The 24,410-nt window shown below is 37.9% G+C and overlaps 1 protein-coding gene and 1 long non-coding RNA gene across 29 annotated transcripts in view; one reads left to right on the forward strand and one right to left on the reverse strand.

The window, feature by feature from the left end:
• Positions 1-24,410, reverse strand: part of FTO (FTO alpha-ketoglutarate dependent dioxygenase) — a 322,346-nt gene that overhangs the window by 231,093 nt on the left and 66,843 nt on the right. For 18 of the 25 annotated variants that reach the window (XR_005222328.2, XM_043526407.1, XM_037878283.2 and 15 more), the window contains 3 exons: positions 17,691-17,804; positions 16,500-17,154; positions 5,728-5,871 (listed from right to left, as the gene is read on the reverse strand). Coding sequence is in view for 24 of the 25 variants with exons in the window: in XM_043526407.1 (XP_043382342.1) it covers positions 5,728-5,871; positions 16,500-17,154; positions 17,691-17,804 (913 nt within the window). In the remaining variant the exon portion in view is untranslated. The remainder of the gene's footprint in view (positions 1-5,727; positions 5,872-16,499; positions 17,155-17,690; positions 17,805-24,410) is intronic. The other 7 variants (XM_027829759.3, XM_027829768.3, XM_043526412.1 and 4 more) reach the window with 1 other exon arrangement.
• The window catches only part of LOC119563732, a 70,478-nt gene that overhangs the window by 16,496 nt on the left and 29,572 nt on the right, over positions 1-24,410 (forward strand). Inside the window, exon 2 of one of the 4 annotated variants that reach the window (XR_006285261.1) lies at positions 24,157-24,330. The exons of the other annotated variants lie outside the window; for them this stretch is intronic. This is a non-coding gene — a long non-coding RNA (uncharacterized LOC119563732). The remainder of the gene's footprint in view (positions 1-24,156; positions 24,331-24,410) is intronic. 4 annotated transcript variants of the gene reach the window in all.

Raw genomic sequence — 24,410 nt, forward strand, 5'->3', positions numbered from 1 at the left:
CTTGTTTTTTATTACAATCATGATTTGATTATCCCTGTGCTACAGCATTAGATCTGTACATGTACAGTCTTTGTCAGAGAAGTGGATGGATGAGTGTGTGAATAACTGAACTCTGGCATCAATGTGGTGACAAACCAATGCAGACACAGGGAACTGATGGTTGTAATTCCACATGCTACTGCTACAGACTATCAAAATAAACCAAATACAGGAAGGAAAGAAGACATAACTTTTTGCCCAATCCTGTGAGGTGTAGAGTGCTCACAGCTCCTACTGAGTTCAGTGAGACTTACTTGTACAAAAAAGGATTACTCTAATGAGAAGGACTGCAGTGCTGAGCTCTTGATTATTAGTACACAATGATTCCTGGGACTAGCAATGTAATGCTTGCAGTACTGATGACAATAATCAATTTTTTGCCTTTCCTCTCTGCTTATTGTTTCTATTGAGCTTCTTCAGATAATTGCTTTTTTGTCGTCAGTGTTGCCATGTATGATGCCTCTCATTCAAAGCACAGCATAATTTTCAATATTCAAAATGCAAATATATCTAACAATAAAAACATGAAATGGAATTGGGCTATTTATTTTCCTAAACAAAATATATATATATAAAAATAAAGATGCATATTTATTCTTGTGATCATTTTAGTGCAAATACATATACAGACACCATGGAGCTAAAATGCTTAACCTTCATTCTGCCATCTCTCTGGTTCCATTTGGATTTAGTCATGTGAGTGAAACCAAGGAGGTTTTTAGATGATTGGTATCCCATTATAATGAGCTATGCAAAAGATAGTTTCTAAAAGTAAGATACACATAAGCCTTTTTCCCCAAAAAACCATCTGATGCATGCATCAGTAGGGATGAACGACCCTTTTGCAGTGCCATCTGTTGTGCACATCACAAACTGAACTTGCAAAACTAGTTAAAATTCACAAACTTGATTCTATCAACATTATCTTACACAATCCACAAGTCTGGATGGATGAGGTAATGCTACAGGAAGCAATTCTCCATTGGTCTACCCCTTCACACACAGCTTCATCCCTGCATTTCAATAGTAGAGATACAAACATAGAGGTAGCATACTATGGGGCTGTTGCAGCAACGTTGAGGGAATGACCCCACACATATTCCGTTTCCTCCCCCCCAAGAAATTATAGGCCAAAGGACCATCTTCTACTCCTTTCATCACCTCCATGGGGAAAAGGTGGAATATATAACTGGCCCTAATCAAGGAACATTTGTAGTATTTAAACCCAAAAAGTGTGTGTGTAAAGAAAACACAGAATGGATTAAAAGATTGAACTGAACAATGTGTCAGGGATTTGCCAAACTATATGATCAAAGTTTCATAACAACAAATAAATTTCTGGGGCTAACAGGCTTAATAATCATGGGAAAAAAGAATTTAGATCAAACATGGAGTCAAGAGAGCAAACAATAAAGTTAAAAAAAACATATTCAAGATGCTAAAGAGCAAAAAAGGTTCAAGTTAATATATAGAAGTACAAGCAGATTAACTGGCTAGAAATAGTTTAAATGAGCCACTACATACATGTGGAAATGTTTCCATTAAAGGAATATCTCCAACCACAGCCCACCCCCACAACGTGTGTGCCTAAATTCTGGTTAATGAAAATAATTTCTGATGCTCCTTGAACTATAATTTGTTTAGGAAAAAAAAGACACCATCAAGTTCATCTTCAAGCTGCTTTAAACCCCTAACCTTCAAGCAACATTTGATCTATGGGAAACAGCTGTGGAAAAGTAAATCTTCCCCCCTTGAAAAAGTCCAGATTGTATTTTTGTTAAGTATGTTTTGAAGTCATGGTAGGAAAATTAGTGAAAATTGTAAATTTATTTGCAAATCTGGTCATGTCTATTTGCAAATCTGGTCATGCAAATCTGGTCAAGTTTAGGGGAAAAATTCCCATTTAATAGTAAGACCATGACAACCCTAGTTAAGCATGCTCTCGACCACAGCAGATGGGGCTCTTCGCTCACCTCCACGTGCTGTGGATTTATTACATGCACCCAACACGTTTCATATTAGACACCCCTTGACTGTGTACTTGAGACAGCAGTGTTCAGTATGTGTTTCCTCTACAGACCAATATATTATTCTAAATTGAGCTAAACTGTTTCCGTTTCATAAGTGCTATAAAGTTCAGATTCCAGTTATCAGGCAGCAGGTTTGCAGTTCCTCTGCAAGGCTATTTTTCATGTGAGGAAAAACAAAGATTATAAAAAAAAAGTAATGCCATATTAAAGCTAATCCCCTCCCCCCCCCTTAAATCAAAAGTTCTTTTTGATATTGTGGTAGCATATCTTAAAATGGACAAATTTGAACATCTGATATTTGGCATATAATATACAGTTCAAGACATGACTTAATACAGCAGCATATTTCAACTGAAGACAAGAGCTGAGAAAGCAAGTGTAAAGCTAACCTTAGATATTGCATTTTTAAACACAATTCTTCTCAGAGTAACAACGAACCATATCACAGAAGTGCCTGTGAGTAAGACACCCTTATATTTTTTTTTGAAGGGCAAAAAAATTCATCCACTTTTTCCTGTTCTTTGAAATGCTATTAAAAAAAATTTACAATTTATAATACTATGTCTCTCAAAAATAAATGCAGAGGTTCATGGAAACAGCACATTTGGATTGTATTTATTTTGTGCTAAGATGGCCACAACCAAAGTATGTAACTGTCCAACAAAAACCTTATAATTAAGGTTCTACTTCTAGGCTAATGGAGGTTGTATAAATTATAGTGTTGACCTAGCCATCTGTCGGCTTTTATTAATAATAAAAATAATTTGTATTTTGAGAAGTTATCATTAAAAATGTCAGTATTTATCAAATGTTCACACAATGGTATTGATGAAGAGATGTGCTACTTCCTGTACACACATAAGAAAAGGAAATAGAGTATCTCAGATACCACTATGCAATAACTATTGATAAATGCTGGCTTTTAAATGATTAACAGCATGCTGAATCTGACATCTTTTCTCACAACACCAATGTAAAGTAAACATATTATTTTACAAATGGAAAAACTGAGGCACACAAAGGTGAAGCGACTTACCACCAACACATGAGTCAAAGACAGAGTCAGGAAGAGTACGTGGAAGTCCTGACTGTCATTCCCCCTATTGTAAACATTAAACATGCTGCCCCCACCCTCCACCAGCATCTACTAGCTGATTCCCAAAGTGACACTGGTACAAGTCCAGATGGTACAAATTCCAGATGGATCAAACAGCATGTTCTCTAACTGTTTCCACTGTTTTCCAGCCATGATAGAGGAGGTACCCCAGGTAACTGAGAAGGAGAAGATGAGATTCTAGAATGCGTGAAATGCAGAAATACAGGATAAATTAACTAGTATTTGGTCATTTGCGATCATGCTACCTCTTATATAATGTTCCCATATTTTAAATCTCCCAATATATTGAATCACACCTTGTGTGTCATCCCACATTTGTATCTACTCTTAAAATAGCGTGCTTGCAAACCAACAACATGAAGAAGATACAGAACAACCCAATGCTAATATAGGTCCCTTAATTACAGGTTATTACCAGCTATATGAAGTCACTCACTTCAACTAATAAAATAGATATAATTTAGTCAGAAAGTTTTATTTCTAGGATGGACCCTTCTATATTATTACTGCTGTTAAATTCAAATAGATGTTTTTGTTAATCCTGCTAAAAGGTAATTGTAAATGATTTAGAAACCGAGAAGAGAATATCTAACACCTGCTCTACAGAGTCCCAAACAGTAGTTTTCTATGAAGTATTAATACGAAAGAGTGATTTATACACCATAACTGGAAAAATGTTTAATATGTCCTCTGTTTCCACCTAAACATGATCAGGATGTTGTTAGGTGTTAAATAAAATACATTTTTTGACCCGTCCTTTATATAGCATTTCCAGCAGTGCCTGAGCTACAGTATATAAAGTTAACTCCTATCAGGGGAATAAGGAATGTCCTTACCATTTGAAAGTTTAGCCAGCTATGATTTACAGTACTAAAATAAACAGTACTAAAATCACTGATGATCAACATCCATTCCACAATTTGTCTTCTGAATCAGCTGGCCAACAAGGCTGATTAGGCACAAACTTTACAGTCAATAAGAATTAGATGAATCTCCCCATCTGATGTTAGAATAGCTATTGCACAAAGATGGATTACAAACTCTTACAAAGGGAATTATTAACTGTCACATAACCTTCACTTTGATTTAAAAAAAAAATCTCTCTCTCTCGAGACTGCTAGCCGACATCCTAATGGAAGAAGAAAAGTTAGACACATCTTCTGTATCACAGTATTCAAGGATTTCAGACAACTCCGTATCTTATTCTGTGAGATGCTCAAGTCTGATATGGCCACACTCTACTTTTAGTTACACATATGCCACACTGTTGACCTCAGTGGCGTTGTAGAGGTGAAGCTAAGAGCAGAACGAGGTACAAGATATTAGCAGGCACTCTGAAAAAAATTCACTTGTGGTAACTTAAGTTGTTCAGTTTCACCTGATAGACAATGGGGAAAAGCGAAAAGGAAAACTACCCCAATAAGTAAGCAGGTAGGAAGAGCTGCTTTGTGGAAGTACCTTGGGCCTCAACATATCAGAAGTGCATGAACTGGGAGTGTCAACAAGGGTGTTGGTTTCACCAATCTCTGAACAGCCAATACAGGCAATCACTGCAGTCTCACAATGATTGTCTGAGTTTTAGGCACATGACTCATGGTGTGATGTAGCTGCGGTTTATTCACAAGGCGATTTAATTAGTGGGAAATGCTAATCCAGAATGAACCTACTTATGTTCCCTGACTTGCTGCCTTGTACTATTAACAGCAATGTTGGACTTCAGCTGCCAGAAACAGTGGGCCCGATTTAATTCTCTTTGTCCCTCAAACAAGTGATGCATCCAGGCTCCTTTTTGGAATAGAACAGCTCAATTCTACAGCATAATTCCAACATTGGAGGAGGGTATTCTTGAATACACACTGGTCAAAATGTAACAGAATGAGAGAAATGCTCATACTTAAAGCAGGTGACCAACACACCATCAGAAAACAGAGCAAAGAAGTACTAAGAAAATCTCATCCTGAGCCGAGGAGTCAGAAATATAAATGACAACAGCAATATACACAGCTTGTTTTTATAGCTATATATTTGGACATTTTAAAAACAAATGACATACACTTATAGTCCATCTTCACCCAAAACTGCACTTTTGGGGAGATTTTGTAATAAGACAATGAAGTAGATGGCTATTGTTCCCCAGGAAACTGTGTCTTGAAAGGAGGAAGAGGAAGCTTCCATTAAAAATAAGGAATAACACCTCAACTTCTCACACAGGTAGTTTATCCTTAAAGTACAACCTAAAGAAATTTTCCTATTGTGGTGAAGCTAACCTCAATTGCGATCTGAGCATGAGGCAGGGAAAGGCTTAACAGGTAAACTTCACTGTGCACCACTAACAAGAAAGAAAACAAGAAATATTGAAGAAAATAGTCTCCGAAGACCAAAAAAACCACAAAGTAATTACACATTCTGGCCAGATCCTCAGCTGTTGTAAGTCACCCACATCCCACTGACATCAATGGAGCTATGATAATTTACTCCAGTTGATGGTCTGCCCTCTATTTTCAATAGAAACATTTGCATTCCTAAACCTTTGAAAATTACCCAGCATAAAATAGCAGTCTCCTGGGTGAAGGGGTATTGCCAGTCCAGGTGTCTTTATGTCCCATGCTACCTTCAGGCCTACGTGCCAGTCAGCTGGGTCTCTCCCTTCCACATACTGTTCATTAACTTTGTCACATGCAGAACCTAAAAAAGAAAAAGAAGAGAGACATAAAGAAAAAGGCAAAGAAATGAGGGAGGATTAGAACCACACAATATAAAGAAGAATTTAGTAGTGCAAACCCAAATAAGTTAGGTATGGTCATAAGCCACTGAGCCTAATTCTCCATTGATCTGCACCTCATGCAGTCACTGATGTCAATGGAAAGTGAGTATAAAGCGCGTGTAAAACACTACAAACCCAAAATGTATACACGAGGCACAGGACAATGGAGAATCAGGACAATAAAGTCTGGCACCACATCTAAAATTCCCTACAGTTCTGGGATGTTTGGATCTGGGGTTTTGGGAGGTTTTTTATTGCAGATTATTAAAACTATAGTAGTATGCTTACCAATATTAGACTGGAAAGATGATACCACATATGTAAGAAGAAACAAAGTCTAAGATAACTTTGAGACAAGGACTTCAAAGCACTTTAAAAACAATTAAACTTGTTTATATGTCATTAGTTCTAATTTTACCAAAGCATAAACTAAGGTTCAGTGAAGTTCAAGTGACTTCTATAAAGCCACACAAAAAATCAGCAGAGTTGAAGAGATAATCCTTGAATCCTATCTTCCATCCTTTATTAGACTACTCAAACACGTTAGAGAGGGCAACAGCCAATGAAGATTCTGTACAATCTAATCTTCATGTGGTTGTTTTATCATTAAACAACTTGAATGTGATAAACTAGGAGAAAAATAATAATCCAGTGCAATGAAAAAATATTTGGAGCTCAATCTCTCAACTAGAACTATTTTCAGAGGCTGAGTATAATGCAGTATTAAGTGAAAGATACAGTCTACATTTATAATAGGGTACGTGGAAGCTATGGTGTAATAGTTTAATGGCTGATGTAACAGAGCATTTTGTCAGGGGGAGGACACAGCTATTAATGAGCAACTGGTACTCAACTACCATTGATGGCTAGTAATAATCAACAATTGTATGTTGCCTAATTTTTAAAGAATCAATAATTACTGATTGGTTGAATAGATCTATTTCACTGCCATGACACATACACATTAATGTCATAATTTTTGTAGACTTTAAGCTTAATTATTTTTAGAACATAAATACTAGAAAAAAGATTTATAACTTTCATTATTCTGCACACACTTACAGAGTAGCATTGACCTCATGCCTTCAGAATATTCAAGTCATTCATCACATATGGCTACTACAGTGTTTATTTAGTTGGGGGAAGGCATAATAGTTAATAAAATTCTAATAATTTTCCAGGTGATTTAAATTTTGCTTAAATTCTGGAACCAGGAAGAAAAAAAAGTAAATATCCCAGAACCCAAACCTGATGTCCTTGTTTACTCAGGCAAAACTCCTATTATAAGATCAGCCCCACAATACTGCCCCTCACTATTGTTCTTCTCATCCTGCTAAAGCTTTGTCTCAGGATCAGTGCACAGCTCTAGGCTGTTCCATCAAGGAGCACACAAATGAGAAAACAAGAGCTAGCAAATACTCTGAGAAAAATCAATACTAAAGTCTTTCAGGGGCTTTCATATTTTCTGCCCTGTTCGGATAAATCGTAACTTAATTTAAGAAAAAATGCTTTCTGAAAACTGCAAATAGGATGGCTTTCAAGGCATTTTTAATGCAATACATCATGGATATTATAAAAAGAGGTAACCTTTGTGGGTTAACTCTGTCTGTTATTCTGCTTTCCCATTCACTTTGGCAGCAGCACTGTTCACAATATGGCACCAATAAAATATAGAACTACAATCAGAGACAGCAATTTCAATCAAAGTTTCCTGGGGTCTCCTCATAAATCCAGCACCTTTGGAATGTGCTCGTTAAAATGACTTAGTTTTTTGCAGTTTGATAAAATTTTTATTGCTTAAGTACAGAGTTCAGATGTAGCTCACAGACTCTCTTTCCCTATGTTCCCAATGAATGCACCTAATAATTATCTGCAGCAGTTGAAACTTATGACTCTTACCATGTTATTTTGGAAACAAATGGAAGCAAGCTGCTACTTGCTTCTGTCAGTTGTGCCAAAGTGATTTTAAAATAAGGCTTCTCATCATTTGTGGCCTATCCCTACGTTAGCTGGCAAAACTTATATGTAGGGAGAAGTTATAATAAAATCCTATTGTCACCTCAAGCAGCAATGAGGCCATATATTTGTTTAGACAACTATGGTTCCAGTTTAAGTTAAAACATTTGGATGTTTCAAGTTCTACAACTAAACTATCAGTATTGTAATCACATGGGTCTTGCATATACATAGCACCTTTAATACAAACAGACCTTAAAGAGATTTGTTTACTTTGGAACAAACTATACAGAAATTGCCAAATTTAGCAGTACTTAATAAAAACAAAGCAAAACTCCCATTGATCTGCTCAGTAAAGGACTGCAGAATCTGGCCCTCAGGTATTAGTTTGCTCACATCCAAAATGAAATGCTGCAACTATGTAACAAGCTTATAGCAACACTCCTACAACAGTTTGGACACACTGTACCTACCCGGCCATAATTAAAGAGGAAGTTGTGATAGAGAGAATATAGTAACTGAAGTAAAATTTGGCCAGAACACCAGGCTTGATGTCCCAGTCTGGTATTTCAGAGGTATTCTGAATCCCAGAATCTTGAAACTGCCTGTCACAGCTTGCCCAGAGCAAGGCAGTTCATGCAAGGAACTCCTTCCTCGTCCTTCAACAGTTAAAGTACGACTCAAAAATTGGCCACCTGAATCTTTGATCCTCAGAACAAAATAACCAGTTTGTCACATTGCTTCAGGTGAAGGTACAGAGGATGGCTAGGCCCTGACCAGGACCTGGGGTTCTGGATTAAACCCAAGGGAACTCCTCTCCTGTCCAGCTTCACCCAGCACTCCTCCACAGAAGAAGCAGGCAAGCCTTCTTATCTCTCTTGGTGGGTCCTGATTGGCTACTGCCCCTTCCCGGGCCTTCTAGACTCTGGAGGACCATGTCTTATTGCTTCGGTCAATACCACAGACGGAATGTTAGACTGTGCTTGGAGATCTGAACTCATGGTCCTTCTGACACTTTTTTCCAGGTGGGGTGTGTCAGGGTGGCAACACCCCAAGCAGGAGACAGAGAAGGCCAGACACATCACATCACACTGCCCTTAGGATTTTGGGTCATATCTGGACCCAGAACAATGAAGGGCTTGTTTTTCTAGATCTAGTTTAGTTATTGGCCCACCATGGAGGAAGTCTTGCAAAGGCAGCTGACTTTCAGAGGTTTCTTTGTCATTTTGGGCCAAACAGAACAGTTTGAGAGATTTTAGCACTTTCAAACCCAAATGCTCCCTGTTTTAACCTTGAATTGGAATGCCAAACCTAATCCTAAATCAAACCCTAATGCCATGTCCCATTTCTTAATAAGAAGCATCACTGCCAGCTTATGCAGAAAAAAAACCTGTAATATTTGGTTTTGCTGTTGACCCCAACTAACAGCTCTCATATCAAGGTAGAGCAAAGGATTATGCTTGAGAGAATTATTTATTTCAATTTTTAAGCTCTGCACTTGTATATTGGGCACTTGTATATTGTTTTGTGAAACATACAAAGTGGAATCAATTTCCAAAATATAAAATCCCTCCCTGTTCCACCCAAACTGAGACTCCACTGTCACCCACTATTACCAAATCAGTTCACTTTCTCACAAAAAGCCCAGGAGAAAAGTTTCGGTTTGCAATATGAATTAAAGGTCATCAAATCTAGCCCCTGCAGGACCAATGCTAATGGTGACGTCCAGAGTAGAGGACCTCTTTTTTTTTTAAAAAAAGAAAAAAGATGCCCCACCAGCAGCCCTCCCCCTCTCAAAGGTACTCAGGAATCAAACCATATTGCACACCTTAAATTGGACTCAGAAATCACCTGGAAGCCGTAACAATCATGCAAAACTCTGAATGAGAAGCACCATTCAACAGATGGGTAGTTTTATTCTTCACTATCTGAAGTTTCAGTGGTTGTGGTAAAGGATAGCCCCATATACACCATATTACAATAATCCAATCTGGAAGTCACAGAACACATATTTCTGTGGTATGCTCCCTGGCCAAAAACTCTTTATAGTTCAAGATTCTTTATAGCTCAACTGATCTAACTTGGACTGTGACTTCCATCACAGGCGCTCTAACCATCTTTTTAAAAAATGATTCTCTAAAAACAATATACTGGTATTAACAAGGGTGTCATTTAAATTTTCAATTCCAACTGGGATTTATATATACAAAAAAGGGATTTCTTGAAACTGCATTCTTATCAATTTGTCCCTTGAACAGAGGTCGCAATTTTCTCCCAACAGTTAGTGTCTGAACATATCAGGAACAAAAGCACTACCAAAAAAAAAAAAAAAAAGAATTTGGGGAAATTCTTTCCTCTCTAAATTGATGCGGGAGAGAAATCTTATTGATATAAACAGTGATGGTGGTGAGAAAAACAAACTGACATCTTTAATTCAAATAAAGATTTAATATTAACATTATGAAGAGCTGCTATTAACTTAACTTTTCACAAGTATATCATTGTTATAGACAGTGATTAACTTGTTGAAAAGTACTCAACAATTGCCCTAAACCTACCTCAGAAAATTACCTCTAGCTGGTTAACATCTACGAGTAATGACCAACTCCTAGCAATTATTGCATAATTATACAATTCACATACAGAAATGAGCATTTTGGCTACATATTCAGTGCCAGGCAGTGAGGAAATATTTTTACATATAGCATTTCTTCCACAATCAGTATCTAGAACATATTACTCATGTTAGAAACCACTGAAGATTGCTTTTAATGTTATACAAATAAATTATTGAGTGACTTGTGTCCATTAAATAGCAAATAGAGGAGATTACATGTCAATTATAAATCTTTAGGATCATTCCAATTGTTAATTATTAATTATTATTATTAACCACTGAGGAAATGATCAATGTCGTATCTCAGTTTCTTTCCCCGCTATTGTAGAAATGATGGGGCAGCTATTAAATTTAGCAAAGGGATGTTGCTTTTAAAAACATGAAAAAAACAAATTGTACTTTATGAAAGTAAAAAATAATGGTTCCTTCAAAATTAGTCTTTACTGCAGTTAATCATTGGTTTTGTTAAACTGTTAAACATTAACCTGTCAGCTAACAGATCCAGCCTTTTTATTACTCTAAGAGATTTACACAGCAAGCAGCTCTTATAGGGCAACAAGCCAAACAAAATACAGTAAAGTATACAGAGGAAAACTGTTTCTTCAACCTCTAAACCAGGTTCTGAAAATCCCACGTAAGTGAAAGACAGTGAATCAGGGTCACTGCATGATTTTCCATGAGAAAAGGGTTAGACTCCTTGGCCTAGAGGACCAATGTGCGCCTAAAGGAAAAACCTCCTTGCAAAGCATACTCTTTTCTTGGGTTGTTCGTTTAACTACAATTTTTTCAGGCAGGTCCATAAAAAATTACGGATATTTGGCCCTTATTGTGCCTCTATTTTGGATAGCTACACCAACTTTTCTACAGGGCCAAAGGAAATTGAGTAAGTCTTGTTCATTATATTAATGCTCCTGTGTGATGGGAGCTCAGAATAGCATCTCTTTCGTAGACTAAACTCTATACTCCTGGTATAGAGTTGGTTGAAACTCAGAATTCCTTTTCACGGGAAATGCTGAAAATTCTAAAAAAAATCCATTCCAATTTATAAATTTCCTGCTGAATAGGAATTCCAGAAAAGAATATTGTGAAAAATTGAAAATTGTGTTTCGATTTTGGCAATTTTTTATTTTTATATTATTTTAATGTAATTTATATTTTAATGTAAATTTAGTTTTATATTAAATTATTTTATTCTTCAATTTGTTAACAATTGCTACTCCAATTAGCAGAGTAAAACATTTTGTTGTTGTTATGAAACTGTTGAACAAGAAAATAAAATAATTGGAGTAGCAGCTATTTTTAATACCCTTGTGTTAGCCTGGAATCATTTTTCTAGGATATTAAAAGCAGCTGCTACTCTCATTAATACCGATCAAAGCATCAAACTATTTCATTATAACATCAAACAAGAGAAACTTTGAACAAGAAAATAAGATAGTACAGTGGAACATTTTAATTAGAGTAGCAGATGTATTTATTTTATTTTATGTTTTAATAATTTTAAAAATGAAATATAAAAATTAAATTTAATATATTAAAATATAAAATAAAATAAATACAATTATATACCTTTAAAGCATTACACACAAATTTAAATTTCATTTAAAATAAAAAGTCAGGTGAGTCAGGCAGCCCAGGGAGCCGGGCAGCTGACTCCCCGCCTCTCAGGGCAGCCCCCTGGTGAGCAGCCAGGAGCCTGGGAGCCCTGGCTTGGCAGCAGCCTGCTAAATACGCTGCTCAGGAGCTGGGATCATGGGGTAGCATCAGAAACCTGCCTAGTTTCAGTTAGAATGTCAACAAATTCAGTAAATTCCTGTGGAATGTTTCAATTCTGTTGAATCAGCATTTTCTGGTGGAAAACTGTTCCATCAGAAAATTTCCAAACAGCTCTACTCAGTTAGATGTAGCTTTCACTCGTTTAGTAAAAACACACCAAACACTAGCAGGGACAATCAGGCTTGTAATTAGTAAAATGGGGATCGGTTTTAAATACCAATAAGGAATAGTGGCATATAACGGGGCAACTTCTGTTTAGGAGACTGAGAACGGGAATACAGTCAGGAGATGTGGTCTATTCAAGAACCTTCCACTGACTTACTGTGTGACCTCATCAAGTTACTTCGTCAGCTCTCAGTACTTCAGTTACCTCATCTGTACAATAGAGATGGTAATACTTGCCAACTACAGCAAATTGCTGAAATATACAAATCGACAGTGCTATAGAATTGCAAAGTATTGTCTTATTAATATTGATAGACTTATCAAAAATTTTCACGGCTCAGAACTGCCAGCAGTTAAAAACTATAACTAGGAAAATTACAGAAACAGTTCTTTTAAGTTGTCTGATATTTTTCAGACAATGAGAGCTTCTTGGATGGAGGAGGAGAAAAAAGTGTATATATTCAACATTAATTGACAACGTTATTTGCTGCTTAATTAACCTTTTAAGGAGTAGTAACTGTTTTTAAAAGTTTACCCATTTCCTTGGATTTGTGAAATTAAATGCTTGGGCTATTCCTGCATACTATGTAGCTTTACTGCAGGGAAATACAATAAGACTACTGACAAACCATACTTAGTAAATCTGGACAGGGAGAAACTTTTGTAACAGTGTAATGCTATCACATACCAGTGCACTAAAGGTCATTTTCTGCAAGGTATTAAGTGCCTCCTGGCAGCTGCTAGGTGTCCTGAACTCCCACTGAAGTCACTGGAAGATAGTGGTGTTTGGCACCTATCAGGAGGTACTCAGCACCTTGCAGAACCAGGTCCCAGTTTAGTAACATTTACTTCTATATAATAGATAAATAAATAAATAAATCTTTTCTTGTCTTCTGCGTACTGTCTCCAGTTAAGCTATACTCCTTAGATTTCCAGGTCCTGCCAAGAGACCATTATTAACACATGTGTCAAAGTCAGGCTTTGAGACGCACTGGAGAAGAAAATGAACAAACTTCAAATCTGAAGTAATCTTCCCATTTTTAAAAAATAAAATGATAAAATGGTTGTTATGGTTGTGAAAATGGCTCATATTTGGAAGTTTTTGCCTCTACTTTTAAATTCTTTAATGATTTTTAATTCTAAGCAGAACCTTTCTTTTATGTAGCTCACATTTTTTAAAAAAGTAATAATAGTCTCATACAATGGTTGGTTAATGTGTGCTAACATTCTATATTACACTAAAAAACAGATTAAAAAAAAAAAAGGGGTCTGTTTTCAACCGAGGAACTCTTTCGTATTCTAACCCATACCTTGGTTTGGCCTTTATGGTGGTTTTAAAACATGGGATGATCTTACTTATCCTATGTGCTGCACTCTGTGTAGGCACCATTGGGTAAAATAACAATCCAGAGGCAGCTTTTAATTACGAAGAAATGCAAGACCCTTTTCTCTATGGTTAACTCAAATATGGCTGAATGTAAAGGGCCCAGTTTTCTCATCCACTTCCACAAGTACGCTTACATTAATGTAGAGAGTGTTTCATGTGCTATGAGAGTGCATGAACACTTCCGTTTTGCCTCATGCTTATGGTTCTCTTATTTAAATGGGTGTGTTTTTAACAACCCACTATCATCTCAATAGGTAGTGTTAACTTACTGGACATATGGCAGGGGTGGCCAAACTTACTGACCCTCTGAGCCGCATATGCTAATCTTCAGAAGTTCGAGAGCCAGGGCATCAGCTGAAGCCTTGAGCCCCAGCAGGCATGCCCCGCCAGCCTGAAGCTGCGAGCCCCTCTCTACCGCACTGGACAGAAGCCCCTAGCCCACACCCCGCCACAGGGCAGAAGCCCCGATCTCCCCCCCTTCCCAATCTGATAGGTGGAGAATGGGGGGAATTATGGGGGGCTCCACGAGCCACACAAACTGTAAAAGAGCTGTATGTGGCTCGTGAGCTGAGGTTTGGCCACCCACTATTTGGTATATGTATACCATCCATATCATATATACAACTGGGGTGACATTTAGAAACATACTTTCATAAATAAATCAGCTTTGTTAGGTAATCCAGAAAAAAGTTCCTTATAAACTTGAGCAAATGAGATACTTTCATTACAGGGTGTACAGTGTGTGGGGAAAAAAACAACCCCATTACAATGTAAATGTTATATAATAAGATGAGCTATAGTTTAGGATTTAATATGAAGTGAGAAAATACACGTAAAAATACCAGCAGCTGCCTATGCACTATGGTCCTGATCCAAAGTCCACTAAGTCAATGTGAGTCTTCTTACATTTCAAAGGGTACAGCAAAGCCCATAGTTTCAGTTTCTAATTATGAACTTGCAGTGGATCATCAGCATCTAAAAATCACGTCGTTTAGATGTCTGTATTCTATCATTTGTGCCTGCAGACTGGAAGCCATTTTTGAAAAAAGTAGCCCTCAAATTAGATGCTGAAAGTTACCCAGCCTTAGACAGAATTATGTACTTTAAATACACACATACACAGAGTTTTCAACAGAGGACAAAGAGGCAAAAGGTATTTTAAACCATGAAAAACTGATAATTTTATTTTCATTGCTCTAGAACTATACATTTCACATAATTCACATTATGTTTGAATAGATTTTTAATAGAAGAGCCTGTATGAAGTGACACAAAACAAGTATTTACAAAGGAAATCCTATCAGACACCCCTCCTCTTAACTACAACAGGGCTGTTGAGTTCCAAGACAATGTAACACGACAGCAGGCCTGGGCAAGAATTTATATAGTTCTCTGTAAACATAAGAATACCTTTATATAAAGCCAAGCCAGCATGTTCTTTGCAAAGAAAGGACAGTAGTAAAATCAGCATGAAGCAGAGCAAGTCCATATTTGACAAATCACTCCACTAAAGACAGTGGTGTCAACTATAATAAAACATTTTACAGACTAGAAATATGCACCTGTGGGAACCTGGGATAGAGATTTGACAGATTTTGTTTTCTTGGCTCTTTATCAGCAAGTTAATTATAGCAACTTTTCAATCCACTTACTAGTACTATGCATAGGGCCAGCTGCAGTAAACATAGGTGTATTTTGCTTCGGTAAAGAAAGGTAGAAGTAACAGTAGTGCTTACACATGAAAAGATAATGTTATTTACTATCATATATTCAGAAACAAGTGACAAATCTGGACAAGCAGGCAGGTTTGCAGGTATGTATTGTGACGGGGCAAGGCCAGTGGCTATAGAAAAGTAATGGGAGATAGATATATTAGCTCCAGGCTAAACAAATCCCTGGTACCAGGTTAAGTGAAATGGAAGCTGCTCCAGGTCAATTAAGACACCTGGGACCAATTAAGAACTTTCCAGAAGGCAGGGAGAAGGCTAGGTTGATTGGGACACCTGAAGCCAATCAGGGGCTGGATGAATCTAGTTAAAAGCCTCCCAGTTAGTCAGGTGGGTGTGGATGTCAGGAGCTGTGGAAGGAAGATGTGCTGTTGGAGAGGCTGAGTAGTACACACCATGTCAGGCACAAGGAAGGAGGCCCTGGGGTAAGGGTGAAGTGGAGCTTGAGGAAGTGAGGGCTGCTGTGGGGAAAGTAGCCCAGGGAATTGTACATGTCATGTTTCTAAAAGGTCAGCTACCATAGCTGATACTATTAGGGTCCCTGGGCTGGAGCCCGGAGTAGAGGGTGGGCCCGGGCTCTCCCCCCCACACCTTTGCCCTCTGATTAATCAATGAGACTGGGAAACAACAGAGACTGTGTAAGGAAGGATAACTTCTCCTCACCTCCCTTGCTGGCTTATGATGAAAATGACTCAGTAGACTGTGACCCTTGTCCCTAGAGAGAGAAGGGTTATGTGGAGGGTCACAGTGAGCCTCTGAAGCTAGCGAAATCCACCAGGAAACGTGGGACCCACGGAGGCAAGGACAGAGCTTTGTCACAGTATGTACGTATGCTCACACAGTAAAACATAAAAAAGCTTCAGGTATTAAAGCATTTAGACCAATTGCCAAATCATATTGTGCTACCTCCCCACTACTCACCTTCACAGCTGTAATTGTACACAGCTACTGTTGACCTTTCAATGAGATTTTCATCGTGGTGCCAGCTCACTGCCATATTCCCCATTCCAAAATAAGGCTCTTGTTTCAAGTACGGCATTTGTAGAGGATCCATATAATTCAATAAAGTCAAGTTATAAGATGTTCTGTACTTAAGACTGGTGCAGTCATTCCTTGGTGTATAAAGACTGCTTTGAACTTCTAAGAGGGACCCCTTAATAAAAGTAGAAAAATCCTGTTCTCTATCTGTGACAGCAGTATTTTCAGTTTCTTTGGTCTCAGATAAATTTTGTTCTTGCAAAGCCTGGACGGCTTCTACATTCAAGTAGTCATTAAGTTTGATTAATGCTTTACAAGCTGCAAATAGTTCAGGATGGCAATATTTTATTTCATAATCCTCCATAGGCCATGGAACTGTAAACAGTCTTGTGTTCAAGTATTTGTAAGTGCATCCTGGGTTTCCAATTAATATACGAGATACTGGTGTAAGAAAATCTTTTTCTTTGATCCTTACTAGATCTTGGAAGAAACAATCATGTTTTTGCAAGGTCAAAAAGGCTTCTTGCACTATGTGATGAAGTTCTTGGGGTATCTTATCAGCTTTCCTGAGGAAGAGTTTGGAATATCTGGTCTTCCACTAAAAAACAAAACAAATAACCAATTTGTTATTTTTGTAAGAACCAGAACATATTTTAAATATCCAGGTATGTATTTTTAAGGCTATGCTCCTATTCTCTAAAAAGTAAATCTAGAATGTGATGCAGTAAGGAAAACACAGTACTTTATATTTGTTTAGTACTTTAATATTACAAGGTACCTTACAAAACACATACATACAGCATCTCTGAAATACAGCAGTCAAGTGGGATGCTGCACAAGCACATCAGTAGAGGGAGGGAAAATTTTGGACAAAGACCACAAGGTCAAACCCCTCATTTTAAGTAAAGGGCTACAGAGCAGTCTTCAGTTCTTAAGATTTCATCCAAAATCCACCACTACCCCCCTGCACCCTGCACACCATATACACACAAAACACTGCACTGAACACATTAATCTACCTCAGAAGTATGAGGGCACTGAGCTGACCCTGCTAAGATTTAAAGCTATGGCTCTAGGTATTCCAAACTCAAGGCTTGGGCTCACGAGCCATCTCCTTTAATTATGACTACTTGCTACATTTGGTAAGGAAGCCACATTGTAGATAGAACACTGGCAAATTGGATCAGTTCCAATATTGACCTCAGGACTCTTACACTCCAGCTTAGTAGGAAGAAGAAGAAACCAACTCTGGAAAGACAGGGGCAGGGAGGAAAAAGGGTGACTACAGCTGTGTTGTGCAATTCCTTAATGATGATGTGGGCAAAGCTTTGTAGCATTACTCTCCTGTATAATTCTTGCAAAATTTTTATTACGGTGATAGGAGCTTGTGAAAGGAGTCAAACTGATGGCCCCATTTTCCTGTTCAGTTAGTGCACGTTTGTGCCATTTATTATTTTGACCACCATTGTTTGTTTTAGGGAGGTTAATAAGCACAAATGCAGAGGTTTTCCCCTCCCCACCACATTTTTGTGTGTCAGGCTCTGTGGTTAAGATCTGCTCATCATGCAGTAGTGCAGGAGTGGCCAACCTGTGGCTCCGAAGTCGTATGCGGCTCCTTGTGTGGGTGCTGACTCTGAGGCTGGAGTTACAGATGCCAACTTTCCAATGTGCTGTGGTGTACTCAATGCTCAACCCCCCGCTCTGCCCCAGGTCCTGCCACCACTCCACTCCTTCCCCCGAGCCTGCCATGCCCTCGCTCCTCCCCACCAGAGCCTCCTGCGCACCACAAAACAGCTGATTGCGGCGGGTGGGAGGCGTGAGAAGGGAAGGGAAGGCGCTGCTTGGCGAGGCTGCCGGTGGGCGGGAGGTGCTGGGGGTGGAGGGGGTTAGCAGATGTGGGGCTGCTGACATATTACTGTGGCTGTTTGGCAATGTTCATTGGTAAATTCTGGCTCCTTCTCAGGTTCAGGTTGGCCACCCCTGCAGTAGTGAAACAGCTAGGGCAGCTGGTGTTACATACGGCATCAGATAGATGGATCATTTGAATTGCATTCCTCCCAACACATAGGTGCACAGTCTACCATTAGATAACAGCACTGCCAATAGATTTGCATTGGTCTTAAACCAATTTAGTGCAGTTAGAGGCTGTGTGGCACAACATGTACTGTAATCTGTACTATGTACATTTTCACTGTGTTTTTAGTTCTTTTTCAGTTTTGGCATTTTCTAACTGTATTAGTCCAAAATCTCTTAGCATGTAAACTAGTACTTAGATACCACTGTGGTGAACATATATAAATGCCTAGGTTGAATGGATAGATAGAATGTATTAGATATACACTGGCAACAGCCAACTGTTTGGAGTACATTACTTGGACACCAACCCACACAGAATAAAGTCCAAACCAGAAATATACACCTATGTATAACTGATGCTTTAAAAAGGGCCAATTTCAGAAAGCTGAAAACAACTGAGCCAAATTAGCTGGAAGAAAGAACTTGATTAGAAAAATCTGAGTAGTAATAATCCTTTGCTTTTTATCAGTAGATCTCAACTCACTTTACAAAGGAATTCAGTATCATTACCCCTATAGTACAGAGAGGGAAACTGAAGCACAGAGGTGAAGCATCTTGCCCAAAGTTACCCAGCAGGCCAGTGGCCGAGCTGGGAATAGAACACAGGTCTCCTGAATCCCAGGCTAATGATCTATCCACTAGGCAACACTGCTTCTCCATGATAATTTTATTTGATACCTAAAAATGCACAACAGAGAAAGAAAGCTACACTGGTTAAAAATCCAACCAGGCTTAGGGGAGAGGTGAACACAACTATACAAAAAATAAAGTGTATTTTTCATCACGAACAAATGAAAAAAGGGGAAGCTGATAGCAATGAACATAAATCAGATGCTTGAAATGGTAGAAAATTGATTCAAGAAGCAAAAAAGGCACAAGGTCAAATCAAGGGCCATCAGAATTAAGGTCAATAAGGAGTTTTTTTTAAATATATGAGGAACAAAAGGAATCCTAACCATGATACTGATCCACTGCTAGATAGAAATGGTAGAACTGTCAATGCAAAAAAAGCAGAAGTGTCTAATAAATATTTCTGTTCTGTATTTGGTAAAAAGCCATCTGATACATTTATATCTTGATGATGAAATACTTTCTATTCCACTAGTATCTCAGAAAGATGTTAAAACAGCAGCCACTAAAGACAGACTTTTTAAAATCATCAGGTCTAGTTTACTTTCCTCCAAGAGTTTTAAAGGAGTTGGCTGAGGAGCAACTGAACCAGTAATATTGACATTCTATAAATCTTGGAATACTGGGGAAGCTCCAGAGAACTGGAAGAAAACTACTGTTGTGCCAATATTTAAAGTGTAAATGGGATGACCCGAGAAATTATAGGCTTGCCAGCCTGACGTCATTTCAGGGCATTATAATGGAATAGCTGATACAGGACTCAATTAAGAAACAATTATAGGAGGGTATGTAATTAATGCCAATCAACATGGGTTTATGGAAAATAGATCTTGCAAAACTAATGTAATATATATTTTTGTTGACATTACACATTTGGATGATGGAAGTAATGTTGATGTGATATATTTAGACTTCTGAAAGGCATCTGACTTGGTACCACATGACATATTAACAAACTAGAACAATACAACTTTGACATGGCACACATTAAATGGATTAACAACTGGCTAACTTTTAATTTTAACTTGTAATTTTAAAAGTGGAATATTATCAAGCAGCTGTGTTTTTAGTGGGATTTTACAAAGATAGTGTACGCCAAGAACCAATCTAACATTTTTATCAATGACATGAAAAACAAAATTATTTCTGATAAAGTTTGCAGAAGACACAAAAATTGGGGGAGTGGTAAATAAAGGGGACAGGTCATTGATATTGAGTGATCTGGAGCGCCTGGTAAACTGAGCACAGGCTAACAATATGCATTTCAATACTGCCAAAGGTAAAGCCATATATCTAGGAACAAAGAATGCAGGCCATACTGGTGGATTCTATCCTGGGAGAGGGGGACTCTGCCAATTAATTTCAGTTTTCACCACAAGAAAGGAACACAGTGCAGTTAAATTAAATCTTTAAGGTTATCAATCCAATACACGAATAATTGGGCTGACCATTTGTAGAATAGGGCTGTACCTCCGTCTTGTTTTTTTTCCTTTCCTTTCCCTTTTATCAATCTAGGAGGCACAAATCAGCATGTCGTTCTTTATTAATAATCTAATCACATTTTAAATACACCCTTACATAACACTTAGAGCCTCAAACAAGAGAAAGTACATGGTTGCTTCTTAAAGGAACACTATTTTATTTAGATTTATAAAATATGAAGAGAGATCCATCCCAAGCTATAAGCAGCCTTGTATAATTTAATTTTCACAACACTTAATAGGCTGCTTGTCCTACTCCAAGAAACAAAATATACAAATATGCACAGCTGACATGATAAGATAAAATAATATCCCCTCCAGTAACAATGGGGTTGCATTAGATACTATCTAACTGATTAATAAACTATGGCACTACTGGGTGGTAATTTGTTAAAAATAATTAAATATATTGTATGCTAAAGGTTTCACAAGATTATCCACAAAAATTCCCAAGGAAGCATTTTTTTAAAATCTGATTTCAGTGGGAATTGCAACACTGACAATGAAGCCATTTAAGTGTCTAACTTTAGATACTAAAGTTTGAAAATGTTGGCCAGAATCTATAAACAGGGCCTCAGGTATTCCACTATCCTGCAGCTGCAGAACTATGCTCTAGGAAACCCATCTTTGATTAAAAAACAAAACAAAAACCTTTAAAATATGATCTGAGAGTAAAATGGAGCAGCACTGTCTTCCTGAGTCTGCAGAGAGCCTGGCACAACACCTTTAAAAGATGTCATCTGCCCCATTGATCTCAATCAGAGCTTCAGAGACACTGATTCTGAGGTTGCACAATCTGTCTTTATCAAAGACTCCAGGTATGGAATTTTCCAGTTTGTTGCACCCAGTCATCCAACATTTTGTTTTCAATCTACCTGTCCTGCTGGGACCTGCCTGCAAGTGCTTCTTGCTCCCCAGCTTTTCCCACAAAGATAAATTAGTTGGATTACAAAACATGGTCTTTGCACCATTCAATGAAGCAGGCAACAGGGAGTTGAGGTATTGGAGCTAAAATCCAGCTTCTAGCCAGAGAGCTGGAGGACCAAAAGTATAGACTGGTGAGATGAAGTAAGCTGAGTTGAGCTCAGCTGCTTGGAGAACAGAGCAGCAGCCAAGACCCAAAGGGCTGAGAAGATGACCATTTCTCCGCTTTCCTGGCACATGTGGGGAAGGAGACTCTGAGCTAGGCCACATGAATGCTGAGCCCCATGAGCTGCCTGAAGAATACAGTGAAAACATCATTAATAATAATCATTAATGAAAATAATTATTGAGGAATTTTATGTCAATGAGTATTTTCAACTCTGAGCCATATTCGTCTGTGTGTGTGTGTTTGAGAGCATGAGGATGGGAATGAAGGCTATTTCATGGAGATAAAATATTTAATGCTACTACAGAATCTAGGGGTGCAGTATTTAGTTCTTGCCACAGAATCTGATCTCACTGTGCACAGGTATATAAGGCTCTGCAGAAAGTAATACTTAAGGAATAAATTTAATGCTTTAGTAGTTCACGTGTATAGCATCACTGCTGGATTTTTTTGCACAACTTTAACATGAGAGGCCCAAATTAGACTTTTATATTAATCAATAGCCAAATCATAGGCATCATCATGACAAATTTAGGAAGGCACTGTATATTTTAATACAGTTTTAAAAACACCATTAATCTACTGAAGTTGTTACATGAATCACACAAGTAAAGTTTCAAGCAAAGAAATAAAGAAAGAGGACAGAATCAAACAAGATGCTACAAAGCAATTAGAAGTCTGAAAATACACATCTGAGATGAAGATGCACAGCTTACTCAAATGCAACAATATTTCACTCTCCTTTTAGGACATGGAGGTAATGCGTTCCACATTTCAACGTCGGCCAAATCAGAAGCATGCTACCTTTGGCTTGTGCACTAAAATTACATGCTTAAGAACTATTTTATCAATATTTCTCACATGGTGTCTTTAGAGTTCTACCCTAAGAAGCATACAGTGGTATCTCAGAAGAAAACAGGAAGTGGAAACACATTTTAAACATATCATCTCAAAATATTGTTTGTATTCTTTAAATCTCCAACCAGCCGTCATTCTATGTCCTGCACAAGGAAAGCATTAAAGCATCAGAAAACAGGGTAAACACTGAATTAATATTGAACGCCACCATGTTGGTTGAAAAGAATCACGTCCTGTTTGCTGTAACTCTCACAGCAGGTGTTAAAGGTCAGTTCGTATTGACGCTGCTAGAAGTAGTTATGTCACTGATAACTTCAGGAATGAACATGAACATTCTGTGCTTAATTTTTCATATGTGTATTACATAAACCGTATTTAAAAATCAGCCATGTTGTGGTGTCTAACACATAATTTGTTTTCAAGACACAGGATAACCCCACCACTCAAGCACCTGAATAAAGGTGCAAACCAGTGAAGACGTCCCCCGATAAGCAAATTGGCACTTATATTTCACATCATGACATGTTATGTTTCATTGAAGACATTTGGGATTTATTACTATGATTTTTTTCTAGTGTTTTTCTCAGTGCTGTTCACTATTTGATTTCTAAAAGGGACATTGCTTTGGGTGCAGTTTGTGGTCCCATTCTAAAATCCCTGATCGGAAAAAATGCCCATTGAAAAGGGAGTGCAATGGAAGTACTTTTTAAGTAGGGACTTCAGGACTGTGCTCAGAGTATATCTTCATGCCTGTAGGCATGTAGCAGCTTTTGAATGATATTCTGCCTAACCCTCCCAACATCATTTTGTTCAAACTACATTGCTCACAAGTGGGGGATTCTTAAATAAGACAAAACAAGGAAAGCAATACAGACTAATCTACAGTACATCATTATGCATTTTGTTTTATTTTGTTGTTTTGTTTTCTATAGTCTCTCCCTTTTTTCCAACTTTAAGTACATGTAGGTACTACGGAAATAATATTAGTGGTAAGAGTGGAACTTTGTGACATCCACAGCGGCTATTTAAGTAAGAAAGAAAGAATTTAAAATTCCTATCATGGTTATTGAATGAAAGGTGTTTGATGTTTATCATTACCACATATATGTGCAAATGCACATGCCTGCACATAAACTAAACAGGAGGTATATTTTATGTACATACCTTGCAAACTTACTCAATATAATCCTTTCAAGACTATAAAATTTCAGTTATCTCACCTTCTGGCAATCAGTTCTATCCATTTGGTTCTGGATCCAACGCCCACTGATGTCAATGGGAGACTTTCAGTTGACTTCAATAGGCTTTATGTAAGATCCTTGATCTTTTCAATATCACTAATTACTTTAATTTGGTCTAATTTGATTGCTTATCTTCTTCCCAAAGCCCTTCTACCTGTATGGATGCTGAGAGACTCCACTTGGCAGCCTCAGCTCAACCATGTCTTTCCCTGTCACCTCTGCAGGGATGGGCTAGGAAGTGTGGAGGACACACAGCTAGGCTCAAGCTATTAGGCCCAGACGCTGGTATAAAAGGAAATGGAAACAGACGGTAGGAGATGTAACAGGATCAAGGAAGGAGAAAATGGTGATTGGGTCGGACAAGAACTAAAAGGAGCAAGAACTTTTACTGAACATTGGTGAGACCCTGGAAAGGAAGTCTGTTTGCTGTTTTCATTTGATTTGGGAGAAGGACGCTGACAAGAAAAGCGCTCCATGA

This window comes from Chelonia mydas, chromosome 12 (genome assembly GCF_015237465.2).
Source record: "Chelonia mydas isolate rCheMyd1 chromosome 12, rCheMyd1.pri.v2, whole genome shotgun sequence".
NCBI classification, from domain to species: domain Eukaryota; kingdom Metazoa; phylum Chordata; order Testudines; family Cheloniidae; genus Chelonia; species Chelonia mydas.